We start from the raw sequence: 13,716 nt of genomic DNA on the forward strand, positions 1-13,716 counted from the left end.
CAGCTTTCCCACCCTTCCTTCAGACTGCCGGTATGTCTGTCCACCTCCCCTTCCCTCCCACCTTGTGGGTCTGAGACTCCATCCACTGGACCCTCCCTCCCTCCCTCTGCCTGTAGCCCACCCATCCATGTGGCCCACCTTCCTTCTGGCGGCAGAACCTACAGGTTGACCCTTCCTCTGTTCCCCCCCACCCCCGTAGCCTGGAATCCTCCCCGCCGCTGCTCTGTCCTCCCTCCCTCCCTCCCGCGCGCCCGTCGCTCCCAGGTCGCGGGGTCGGTGCCTGTGCGGAACCGAGCCCCGACTCGCGCGGGCCGTGCTTTTGTTCGGCGGCCGGGCCCGGGCCGGGCCCCAGCGGCCTCGCGGCGCAGCTCCCCGGCGGGCGGGCGGGCGTAGGGCCGGGCCGGGGCGGGGCGGGGCGCGCGCGGGGCGGGGCGGGGCGGCCGCGGCGGGGCGGGCGGGGGCCGGGGTGACTCAGCCGCCGCTCGCCCCGAGGTCCGCCCGTCCGCCGGCCGCGCAGGCGGGGCGGAGAAAATGGCGATGCCCCCGGCCGCCGCGCCCCCCGCCGGGGCCCGGGAGCCGCCGGGGCCCCGCGCCGCCGCCGCCGCCGCCACCGCCGCCACCGCCGCGCCGCCGCTCGGCCTGCAGCAGCTGTCGGGACTGCGGCCCGAGCCGGGCGGGGTCCCGCTGCACTCGCCCTGGACCTTCTGGCTCGACAGGTGAGGGGGCGCGGGGCCCGCCGCGTCCGGCCGCCGCCGCCGCCGTGCGCCCGCCGGGCCTGCGCCGCCGCTTTGTCTCGGCGCCCGCCTCCCCCCGCACTGCGCCGGGTGCGCTCCGGCGGCCCAGGCCCCCGCGCCCGCCCCGGCCCCCGGCCCCGCCGCGCGGGCTCGCGTAGAGCCGGCTCGCAAGCGCAGGTTCGGGCCGGCCCGAGCGGCTGTCGGGAGGCCTCGCCTCCGGGCCGAGAGAAAAGCACGCAGTCCCAAAAGTTTCGGCAGCACTTTCCCTCTGCATTCCCTTCCCAAGAAGAGATGCCGGCAGGCGGGCGTCCTTGTTGGGCGGTGGGAGATGCTGGGCCTGGAGGGGTGGTAGGTCCTCGCTGTAAAGTGGGGAGCGTGATGCTGTCCTGGTTGCCCCCACGGGAACTCAGGACACGACCTTCGCCGTGACAGCGCCCGCGAAAGTTGACCGGCCCCTGGGAAGTGTGCGGCGGCGGTATTACCGTGGCACAGCGGGCGCCTCCACCCTGTGCCCACCGGTGCTGCCTGGGACGCCCCTGTGAATTCTTTCTTGTCCTCTGGGCAGGTATTTCTTGAGCACTTACTGTGGACACACGCCTGCTAGGCACTGAGGATTCAGTGGTGAGCAGTGCCCTTCACCTTGTTAGTAAAGTGTAGACAATGACAGCTTTCTCAGGGGACAGCTCGGGTACCTTCTCAGAAATGCCTCCGGGACTACCGCATCCGAATTGGCACCTCTCCCCCCCCATCTCTTCTGCTCTCCCTGTTTCTCTTCATAATGCTTAATGCTGCTGAATTGTATTATGTAGGAAATCTGGTTATGTTCAGCGTCTTAAGCCCTCAACACTTTCCCTTCCTTTTGGGGCAGGAACTCTGTGCCTGGCACGTAGTAGGAGCACAAGACATTTTTGACAAATGAATAAATGGATGAATTGCAAAGCACCCTCTTGGTATCTGTCATGAAGCTGGTATCCAAGGAAGAGCCTTCAAGGTTGTCCCAAGAGTTTATGGAAGTTTTGATGACACTGGATCTACTATGATTTAAGTGTTAGGAAGGCATAGATGTGACAGTTTTCTGTGAAATTTACTTAATAGACCCACATCTGGTTTTTAAAAACCTTGCATAAAATACCTGCAAGGTTTTTAAAAAGTGGTGTTCATCTTTTCTTAGGAAGGCCAGCCCATTCCTTTCTTCCCCTTGGAATTAGCACCCATTGATAAGAACTGAAAGTTGGAGTCATTGTCTTTTCTGGGGACACAGAGAAGTTAGGGGTGGGGGAAATATAGTGAGTCTCATTTTTCAAAACATTTTCACTTTCATTATGAGATGCTAAGAGGGCATTTTACTGTCATAACGAGTGGTTTTGGCAAACTTTTAGCAGAATGAAATCAGGTGTCTTTGTTTTCAAAGGTATGTTATAATTGCTGTTACCTGGTATCTTTTCAAGCTGTTAAAACTGGACCTCTGGTCTCCATTGGATACTGCTGACTGCTGGAAACAGTATCAAGAGAGTTTCTCTTTGAACAGGTCAAACAGTCTACTTGCAGGCACAACATTTTAAGAATGGCATAAGATGTTGATACTACATAGCAACACAACCTTTAAAGACTGGCATCTTTTTTTGAAGTACAGTTGATGTACAATACTATGTAAGTTAAAGGTGTACAATATAGTGATTCATAAATTTTAAAGGTTTTACTCTATTTATAGTTATTGTAAAATATTAGCTATATTTCCTTTGTTGTACAATATATCTTTCTAGTTTAACACAACTTTTAAAGAATATCTGATATCTTTTAAGATAAGACTACAGTAACTTCAGTGAAGACAAAGTATAGCTTTTCTACCACATATTTGCACATTTTTGTTCCCTGGAAGTCAGTAATTAAATGAAATGTTATTGCCATAGTGTCCAAATCTTCAATAAAAATGGCTATACAAATTTAGAATTAATAATTAGTTCCAACACTGCACATATGAATTTATTTTGCCTGATCAGTCAGCCATAGCTTTTACTGAACTTTCTCCACTTCTCTGGAGATATAGGGTGCCCCTTTCCCCCCTGCATTATGAACACATTGTGTTCTGGAGTTTCACTTGTAACTTTTCCCCCCAAGAGAAACAGGATTCTAGAGAGAGTGGTAAAGTTCTAAGGAGAGCCCTCGAAGGCAGCCTTCACCCCAGCATAACTGATGTCTGCCACTGATGAATGACATCAGTTTTGAGAACCACACCATCCAAAGGTCTGCTACTTAAAAGTCTTCTTTGGCACACACCTCCTGGCCTGTGCTTCCTTTCAGTCTATTGTGTGATGATGGACAAGTGATCTTGTGCCTCTAAGCCTCACTTGCATTGTTTGCAAAATGAGGATAATCCTAGGCTATATATCTCCTAGGGCTGTTCTGAGGATTACGTGAAAGCAGAGAATGTAAAACACAAACAATGGTGCCTAGCATAGAATACTGTTTAGTAAATGCCAACTACCAACATTATTTGCTGTTCCCAAATTACCACCCATCCCCCATCAGCAGTCCCTAGAGCAGCTTGTCTGAATCAGTGTTAGGAAGCCAGCATCCTAATTCACTCCTCCATGGATAAATTAGAAAGACCTTCTTTCTTTGCACTTTCAATAGTCCAGTAAGACCTTAATTTGATTTTTTTTTTTTTTTAGACTGGGAAATGGGTGTAGTTCAGAGGTAGAGCGTATGCTTAGCATGCACGAGGTCCTGGGTTCATTCCCCGGTAGCTCCATTAAAAAATAAATAAATTAGGAAGGAAGTAAGTAAATGAATAAATAAATAAGACTGTGTGGCCAAGGATCTAGGCATCTGGGGACTAATTTTGGTTGGGGGTTTTGGATGAAGAGTTTTCCTTCCCTTTTCTGGATGTTTAAAGCTCTGTCCTGTCGTGATTCTTGGAGGCCACTCTTGACTGTGTGCCTCTATGTGCTTGATTTTCATCTCATGGTAATCCCCTTCCTCGGAGTGTTACCCACAGAACTCAGTGCTGAGGCCTCTCCTCGTTGCCGTGCGCACCCGTGATCTCATCTAGTCACAAGGCTTTCGGCTCCAGCTGTATGCTAGTGATTCCCAGGCTTGGCACTTGGGCATCCAGCTCCTCCTCTCTGTGTCCCTGTTTGTGTCTAATACACACGCCAGACCACTTCCTCGACTGCCCTCCCGGTCTCGCCTCCCTTGTCCGCGGCATCTCACATGAGAGCAGTTAACAGCAGCTCTGTCCTTCCATTTGCTCAGCACCCCCAAACCTTGGAGTCATCTGTGCCTCTCCTTCTCCTCTTCCTCCTTACCTCCCCCCTCTTCTTCCCCATCCTCCTCCCTCCCCCTCTACATCCATTGTCAACAAACGCTGTTGATTCTACCCTCAAAACATATCCAGAATCCAATTTATTCTCACCATCTGCATCCCAGGCCCTGGGCCACAACACCTCTGTCACCTGGAGGAAGGCAAAGCATTCTGACCACTCGCCCTGCTTCTTCTCTCGCCCCTACAGTTCATTCCCATCACAGCAGCCCAAGTGGTCCCTTTACGTACCTCAGTCAAAGCTGTCGCTTCTCTGCTGCCCACGTCACTCAGGGCAGAACCCAGAGGGCTTATAATAGCCAGTGAGGCTCTGCGGCATTTCCTGCCCCCGCCTAGTGCACCTTTCTTGTTCTGCCTCGCCCTCCCTCTCCCTCCTGCACGGGCCCTTCTCGCTCACTGCCCCCCAGACCCTTTCTCCATTGTCCCCAGCCTGAGCCTTTGCCACCGAGGGTCCTTCCAGCCTGGGATGCTCTTCCCTGACCACCGATACGAGGTAACAAGCGCATCTGGATGCACTCCCCGTGCCCCCTGCCCCTGCTTTGTTTTCTCTGTAGGACTAGCACCATTTGTCTGCTCTAGAACGTACACATCGCAGGGTTCTTTTCCCCATGGCTCTGTCCTCAGCTCCCAGATCAGAGCCTGGCACAAGCCGGCCCACACTAAACATTTGGGGGGCTGTTGAATTCTACCCACAGTGACTTTCCCTTGTCCTGGCGGCTCATTTGTGAATCCGCCCCAGCCCTGACCTCTCTCCTGCTCTGGACACACACTACCTACCATGTTACCGTTAACAACACCACCATCTTAGGAGTTTTTCAGTGCTGGAATTTCCAGTTGTTCCTTGAATCCTCTTCTCTCTCAAGTCCTCTTCCCCGTCCAGTCCTGCACTGCACGTTGTGGGTTTGCCCTAGGAAGGCCTGCTCCAAGTCTAGCCGTCCCCTCCTCTCCGTGTCCCTCCCTCTGCAGGCGCTGGTCCTCTGTCGCCGCAGTCACACACTAGCCTCTCTGCTCCCAAGCTTGTGCCTTCTCCAAGCGTTCTCCGCTTGGGCTGGCAGGGTTCACCTTCTAAGCTACACCCGATCCTGTCATTCCAAAACTCCCCTGCCCCCTCCTCGACCCCAGCAGTGAGTTTTGACTCCGTGTGTCCCACCACCTGAGGGTGTGGTGGGTTGTGTGCCCCAGACACCTGGCCTTGTGGGTCTCCACCTCCGCTTGTACCAGAGCACCTCTGATTGGTTTTGTCATTTATTTTCAGAAATGGGCCACATTAATTTGAAAAAAAGTTTTCCTTGGCTTAAAAAAGAAAAAATGAAAACCATAGACTTATATAGATTATGGTACAAACTTCTGTATTGCTCTTTTTAAGTGAGAAACCCGCCTCTTTTAAGACCCATCACCTCTGTCTCCCCAGCTCCGTTGTACCAGTCAGTCTGTCCATTCTCTCTGGTAACAGCGGACTGCTGGCCGTTTTCCTGGATAAACCGTGGGCTTTCCAGCCCCTGAGATTTGTCTCGTGATGTTTCTTCTGCTTGAGATGCCCTTCCCCGCTTTGTCTACCTAAAAAGCTGCCATGCATCCTTCAAGGCCTTCTTGGCATGCCAACTCTGTGATTGTCCTGAAATGGCCCTTGGCCCAGGCAGGATTAAGCCGGCCCCCTTTGTCTTCCTATGGCATTTTTTATAGCCTGTGTTTGTATTAAGGACCATTTATTTCTCCTCTGTGCCTCCCTTTTGACCGCAAGACTCCAACTGTCTCATATCTGACCCCCAGAAGTGCATTTTACAGTGTGTATAGTAGGTACTCAGTACTTGTGTCCTGGTGGTTTTAATCATAGAGGTGGGCCCTCACTGGATCTCCCAGCAACCCTTCCCCATCAGGTCCACCCAGCCAACGTTAAAACTCAGCCTCCTTCCTGATCCTGCCCCAGACAACGCTGTCAGACCTCTGGGTAGAATGTGCGTTTGTAACAAATGCCTTAGGTGCCAAAACTTGAGAGTTACTGCTCTGTTTATTGATCCAATGAATCAAGCATGTTAGTTGCCAGTCACTGTTGTAGGTGCTGAGATCGCAAAGGTGATGGCTTGGGGCTGGACCTCCCAGGAGGGGTGTGTCACACACTGCTTCAGCAGCGTCAGTGATGAGTCCAAGAAGTACTGAGTTCTAGGGGGACCCGCCTTTCAGGGTGGAATGCATTCAAATACGTTCCAGAGATGGCTCGATAATCAGAAATCTGATGGGGTGGGGGGACGAGGCTTGACAGAGAAGTTCCCCAAATCATCCTTATTCATCCCAGAGTGGCCTCCTGGGACTCGGTGAGGACGGAAGGCCACAGGTGACAGGGAGAGAGTGGCTGGCACCTCGACTTTTCCTATCCCTTTTCCCCATTCTTGCCTTTCTGCACCCACAGGCTCTCTTACTGGCCTGGATTTTAGTTTCTGTAAGAGGCGAAGTGTTGCTGGGTAGATCAGGCAGATAAAGGCCCTGACCTAGGGGCTCACAGCCTGTCCAGCTGTGGGTCAGTAGTTGCTTCCTGCAGAGAGGCCTGAGGGCCCTCGACATCCTCACTCAGGAAAGTTACTAGTCCTCTCCTGGTAGTCGCTGCTCAAAACTCCGTTTTCCCGCTGTCGGTATTACAGATGCCCTTCCCTTATTTCCAAACCCAAGACAGCTGGCAAGGCTTCAGTGAGCCGGCAGTTCAGTTCAGGTGGCAGCTCAGAACCTGGGCTTCCTTCGTCCCATTGTTGTCTCTAACTCAGTGATGCTCCTCTGCCACCCCACCTCCACGCACGGAAGGGCTCTTTGTGTATCAGGAGGAAGAGTCCCAGTTGCCAGTGCCAAGGACCTAATAGGCTGGGAGTGACAATAGATGGGAGCAGAGAAAAACCAAAGTCAAATAAACATGCGAAAAGAAAGCATTTAGATTATGTAGATAGCTTCAGTAGATGCATTATTAAGCATTAATAATAGGCCCTGGCCCATTTTTGCAGGTGACTCTCTCAAACAGGAAGCCGGCCTAACCGCAAACCACAGATGTGTCTAAAAGTGATGAAAATGAAATCGTCTTTAGCGGCGTGCGTGCTGTGCAAGGGACACCCTTTGTCAGGTGCCTGGGCTTGGGCGGGTTTCCTCTCTGACAGCTGAGCCTCATGTTAGCCAGTTCAGCAAGAAGACTGGCTTTTAGGAGATGGGCCCCTGGCTTTAAAGTTTTGCCCATTTAGGTTACTCTCCTAGCTGAAATGAAACGACCTTTCATATAAGGTGACGTATTGTCATCAGACTCTTTTCCACCAGACTTTTATCGTGTGCATGTGCACTGGGCGTGTGCATCCATGACTTGGCTATCCTGTACCAGATACAAAATTTTAAATGTCTTTTCCCACTTGAACCTGTTAATACTCACCACTGTCTAGTTCGGCGTGCTAGGCAGTAGGCCGGGAGCCGTACACACTTGTCCGCAGAGTCCTCACATTACTGAAGTAGGGTATACCAGGAACATGTGCAGACGAGAAACTTGAGGAGACATGACTTACCCGAGGACACACAGCTAACACAGAACAGAGACAGGAGTGAAGTAAGGACCATGAAACCCCAAGCACCGGCGTCTCTCACCCCACTGAACACTTTCCCTGTGAATGTGAACAATGAATGGGACACAGTTCTCCCACATCTCATTTCCTAAAACACAGGAGCCGGATAGGACTGGAGAGGTCATCTGGGCTCACCACCTCATTTCTCAAATGAGGAAAGCGGGAGCCAGTGTCATGGAGATAATTAAGCCACAGACTCCCTGCTTCAGAACTGGCAGAGGAAAAGAAGGGAGCCCCACGTAAAACCCGTATTTAAGTGCCTTCATAGAACTGTCATTCACATATAATTGATCATCTCTTTCGGGGAAGAAAGGATGCATCTGTGAGAATAGTGATTGTACATTTTTCTGATGATGCTGTCTGTAGTTCATTAGCTTGTATCCCCCAAGTTGTTAACATTCCTTATGGTGATTTGCTTTAGATGATGTAAGTCAGCAAGCCTCAGACTTTCACGTACAGACAAATCACCAGAGATGCAGCAGGTGTCAAGTGGGGCCTGGGGCGGCTGCATCTCCAGGAAGCTCCCAGGTGACGCTGCCAGTTGACAGACTACAGTTTAAGTGGCGTGGATGCAGGCAGGGTTTGGGGAAAACTTTCCAGCTTCTTTGCTCTGTAAGGAGCATCTCCAGGTATCCAGGCTGCTGGTACGTGGTTCTGTGGCCTGCTAAGAGCTAGCCAGGTAATGGTTAAGATAACTTCCTTCTGTTCTTATACAAAGGGATCCATCCCCGTGAATCTTATTCCTGCGCTTACCCTGCAGCCACCCTCTCTTTAAGGGTGGGATTTAAAGCAGAAGGCACATTTGGACTGCTGGAAAGTCCGGGTGAAGGACTGCAAGATACAGGAGAGTTGAGAATGTGTTTGTCAGAGTTGTGTTCCCAACACCAGGCAGAGTGTGGATGGGTCATGCCAGAAGTGACTGGTTTAGGCTAGTGACAAGGGGCAAGGTTGCCAGGTGACCCTTGACTCAAGAATCACCTCTGCCACTAGCCAACTCAGACTTAGTTTGTTCATCTGTAGGGTGGGGTTGCTACCATTATTCACTGCATGGTGATTAAGTCATGATGCATGTAGTACATGATATGTAGTCTTTTCAACTATTGGGGGCACAATAAGTGTTTCTTAAATAAGAGAGAGGGTAAAATGCTTTGAAGCATCTCAGACTTAAATTGAGCTAAAAGAGTTCTGTCTTGTGGAGTTTCTCAGGGACCTGTGTTAATGAGTCCATAACAATGAATTGTAAATAGCACATTAAATTTCTGCATGTTAAGTGGTGGTTATGTGCCAGGAAGCCATTTAAGTAAAACAGTTGGTCCAACTTATTAGACTTCCTGCCTTCTCCTAACTCCCCAAATGAAAAGGGATTTTAACCAATTTTACAATGTAAGACACATTTCCTGTTATTCCGTTGTTAAGCTGAAGACACACAGGAGTAATATGAAGCTGGATTTGGGAGTTTGGGGCTTAAGTACCATTAAGAGTTCCCCTGACATCTTATGCTAATCATCTGCTTGGCGGACCTGGAAGGATCCCTTCCCACTTCTGCATTAGCCATCACAGCTTCTGGATTCAAGTGTGAGTGGAAGCAGCTCACGGAAGCTATGGCCTTAAGCCCAGAGAGATCGGCACTGGAGGGGCTTTCTCTTCTGAGGATGGATGTAGGAGTTTCTCAGCTGCGTGTAACTCTCACAGACTGCTTGGGATTTTTACTCTCTGTCCCACAGATTAGAAACATGCCTGGTGTCTCTTAGTTCTAATTGCCTTCTCCTCTGCTCCTGTTCTGCTGTTGCTGCCGCCACCGACAGCAACAGTTGCTCATTAGATGCCACGTGCTGTGTGAATGCTTCATGTGTATTAGCTCATGAAGTCTAGGTAGCAAAGTGATAGGGGCAGAGACCCCGTTCTCAGGAAGGGAGAGTGAGGGTTGGAAGAGTCAAGCACGTGGCTGGTGTCACACAGCTGGTAGGGGTGCAGCTAAAATTTGAACTCAGATCTGTCGATTTCAAAGACCATCCTCTCGACCCCTCTGCTTTCCTGTCTTTCCACTACAGCCCACCTGTGGCTTTTGTCTGGTAAATGCTGCGCCTCTCATATCCAGCCTCGGAAAATGATGACCTGTAGAAGTGTTCTCCCAGAATTGCGTTCTGTGTGTCACATTTTGGGGTGTCATTATCGCCAGGTATTCTGGTGGCATCTCACCCTGCTCTGCATCTCTGGCTTCCCCCTCCCCGCAGTGTGACTAGGGGATGGAGCCGGAGGAGAGAATGACAGGCAGGAGCAGTGGGTGGGCCCACGGAGGGACAAGATAATCTAAGCAGGGCTGAGACAGGGACTTGCTGTAAGATGTGCTCTCTTTGGCCACCTGTGTGACAACGACTGCTTGGTTGTTCCTGCGAGGTGTCCTCATCCAAGAGGAAGATCGTGGGCATCGGAGCCAGACAGACCAGGAGAATAACCCAGATCTGCTGCTTAAAAACAGGCTCCCTGAGCCTCAGTTTCCTAATCTGTAAATGTGGAGAGTGACGTCAACCTGGCCGGATTGCGGTGAGGCTTAGAGACCTGTGTGCAAGCCCCTCTTGTAGAATACATTCTCTGTAAAAGGAAGCTGTTATCACATGAACACCGTTAAATCAGAGGTGAAACTCCTAGCGGAACAACTCAGACTCCTCAAGCTGCTCCATCCCAGGGGCTTTTATTGTTTCATTGCTGTGTTCGCAGCTTCAGCTTTATAGGGTGGGAGGGTGGCATCTAATTCAGAGAATGTGAGACCAGGTCCTGATTTCTCGGTCTAGGATTTTGCAGGACTTTGGCTGTACATCCCCCTCTCAGCTTTCTCTCCTACCTCCTCCCGGGCTTCCTTCGTCCCGTTGTCGTCTCTAACTCAGTGATGCTCCTCTGCCACCCCACCTCCATGCACGGAAGGGTTCTTTGTGTATCAGGAGGAAGAGTCCCAGTTGCCACTGCCAAGGACCTTATAGGCTGGGAGTGACAATAGATGGAAGCAGGGAAAAGCCAAAATTAAAAAAAAAAAAGAGAGAGATTGGAACAAAAGAGGATCTAAACCTTGTTTCTTTGCCTTCAAGAGTCTGGGGGATTCAGAGAGGCGGGGTGCCAGCTCTAGAACACACACCCATGAGGACAGAATGGTCCCTCGTGTATCCCCATCAACTCACTGAGATGTGCAGTGAATCTCTGTTGATTAAATAACTACTAAATCTTCCAGTTACATGTCTATAGCATGGTTTTCTCAGTGTTGACCCGACATTTTGGACCTGCTAATTCTTGGTGATGGGAGCTTTCCTGTCCACCAAGGTGGGGGGGGGAGTCCACAGCAGCCCTGGCTTCTGCCCACTCGATTCCAGCAGCACCCCCTCAGTTGTGATAACCAAAAATGTCCCCCGATATTGCCAGATGGCCATGTCACTGCCAGATGGGCACCCTTGGTCTGCAGAGTGAGGGCTGGGTTAGGGTTCTGCTGGGAGGTTTGGGTTTGTCACATGAATGAAGTGAAGATTTTTTTCTTGTAAGATGTGAGGATAGACTGTATATAGTTTTGTTTTTTTTTTAAGTTTCTTCCATTGAAATCTATTATAAACACGTCCCTTCCAGTTGTTCCCACCCTGTTAGAGTAACAGGGAAGAGAGTGCGTGGCCTGCCTGCTTCCCCAGGAGCTGCTGCTTAAAGAAACAGTGACCGTAGATGGGACAGCTCCCAGGGCAACTTTGAATCAGCAAGTGCAGTACAGACTGACCTGTCTACAGGGCAGAGCACTTATAAATCTTGGCTTGTTTGCCATTTTCAAATTGATTCTGTGGAAATGGCCCAGTTTTGCTTGTGAGTGATGGCTGGGGTTCAGGCACGAGCTTGAGGCTTATTGGTGTTTTCTAGCAACTGTCCCTGCCAGCTTTGGCTCGCAGGGGAGTGGCTTTCCTTGCGCTGACCAGGCCAACCGGTCGCCACCATCAGAAGCTTTGTCCATGTTATTTTGTTACCCTGAGAACTGGGTGTTCCTAAAACGGTCTAGCAGCTTGGAAGAGTCCCTGAAGATGAGATGACCTAGCCTCCTTCAGTAAGCAGTCAGGAAAACCAGTTTCCATAGAACTTGACGTATTTCCTTTCAAACCCCAATACGTCAGCATCGTGAGATGTTAATCAGAACAGAACCTTTGTTGAGTGTGATCCTGTTGTCTTTAGTGAGGACGGTCTCTGCCCTGCTCTGTTGGAAAGACCCTTCTATGAAAGTCATAGGGACTCAATCTTGTGTTAACAAATAGGACTTAGCAAAACCCCGTTAAAAAATGTAAGTGTGACTACAGCTTGACTGGACAGTTTAGCAGCGAGGGATGAGGAGCAGGAAATCTCAGGGCACCTGTATCCAGACCGGGCTTGTGTGGCCTGGGGCACATTACCAGACCTCTGTAAGCACTAGCTTGCTCACCTGTAAAATGTGCGGAGTGGTAGTGACAGCTGCATACATGGGCTCACAGGGCTTCGGTGCTGTAACAAAGGGGACGTGCTTAGCACACGAGCAAGAGGTAGTCCACACGCATTAGCTGCTGGCGCTATTGCCCTATTCGGAGAAGCCCTACCACGGTGCTTCATTCTCCAGCCCTTTCTTGGACTCTGGAAATTGGATTTCTTCAAAAAACTTGAACAGTGGAACTGAACAGACCTATATGACTTTGTATAATTGTCTCCCACACTGGAATATGAGTAAAAGACACACGTGGAGGCGGAGGTGCTTAAGAAGAGACATGTAAAGCAAAGGTTCACCCGTCATTTTTTTCTCTAGGTTGAATAGTGTCGTCATGTTGTATTTGCTTAAATGGACATCACTCTGTGTGAGGTGAACACCCAAATTATACTCATTCTAAACCATGGTAAATTGAAAGGTAACTTTAAAAATTGGTAAAAAATTTGAAATACACAGTTTTAAAAATGAAAAAAAAATGCAGAGGACATTCCCTTCCTTTGGACCCTCACACCAACCCCGACACACACCAACCCCGAAGCTCACCCTGTTAGGGAAGGAGCCCTGAATGTCCTCTGCCATGTGCTTTGGGCAGCTGGGGAGATAATGTGCTGAGCATGTTTGGTGGAGAGCATGGCTAAACTTTTTAAAGGAAGAAAAATCAGTATTGGAATAAATGCCAGTGGATTTTCATGTAAAAGCAATAGGTTATTCATGTGAAAAACTATTCAAAAGTTTTTCTTTTTAAAAAATTTTTTCACCCATCCTTTTGTAATTTTAGCCCCAAACAGCATAAAACCTGTATTAAATACGAAATTAGTATTCATGTGGGTCATTACTAAAGTGCCCCAAGCCCGGGCAGTGCGGACAGACCAGCGGAGGCAGCGTGGCCCTGGCCCTGGCCCCGGCCCCGGCCCCGGCCCCGGCGTCGCGAGTGCTGCCGGGGCCCCTCACCCTTCACCACACTCCTCAGTGTGGTTATTTTAGGCTTCGGGTCTGGCATTGAAGTCCAATCATGGTGGTTATTGTGGATTTGCTTTTATCAAAAACACTGTCCGGGGCATTTATAAACAATTAGAAAAGGGTTGTAAAGCTGATGGTTCTGGGAGGATTTACTTATCAGACGTCCCCCGCTCAGCTGGGCCCCTCCTTTGCCCGCACACCAGTCCGTGATTGTGCTTCCTTAGTGACCTTGGGCTCGGGAGCTGCGTGCAGAAGTGCATTTTAGTTGAGGGGGCTCGGCTGCCCGGGAGCACTGACTGGGCCGTAGTTCCAGGACTGCGGTCTGTGGGGCGCTGCCCCCGTGCCTCAGGCTCGCCCGCACCTGGGCCCGGCCCTTGCCCTGCGTGCACCCCTCTCTGCGCTGTCCGTACCGTCTCTGTCCAGGGAGTTCAGCGTCTTCAGGTGCCCTGGGACTGTGTCTCTGAGGGTCTGTGAATGGTAAAGAGCATTCCATTCATGGGTTCCAAATCCTGGTGGGTCACCTGTGAGCCAGTGCACGCTTTTCACGGCGAGCCTCATATTTCTGACCAACAACCAGATGTGGGGTTGTCAAGCATTATTTGAGAAGTGAATTTTCATCCTGGGCCTGGCGTATCTGGA

The 13,716-nt window shown here is 50.6% G+C and overlaps 1 protein-coding gene across 1 annotated transcript in view; it reads left to right on the plus strand.

The window, feature by feature from the left end:
- Positions 1–502: 502 nt before the first annotated feature.
- The window catches only part of EIF4E3 (eukaryotic translation initiation factor 4E family member 3), a 37,438-nt gene continuing 24,224 nt past the window's right edge, over positions 503–13,716 (plus strand). The window contains exon 1 of the mRNA XM_074344468.1: positions 503–716. Coding sequence (XP_074200569.1) covers positions 532–716 — 185 coding nt within the window. The 5' untranslated portion in view covers positions 503–531. The remainder of the gene's footprint in view (positions 717–13,716) is intronic.

This window comes from Camelus bactrianus, chromosome 17 (assembly GCF_048773025.1).
Source record: "Camelus bactrianus isolate YW-2024 breed Bactrian camel chromosome 17, ASM4877302v1, whole genome shotgun sequence".
In the NCBI taxonomy this organism is placed as follows: domain Eukaryota; kingdom Metazoa; phylum Chordata; class Mammalia; order Artiodactyla; family Camelidae; genus Camelus; species Camelus bactrianus.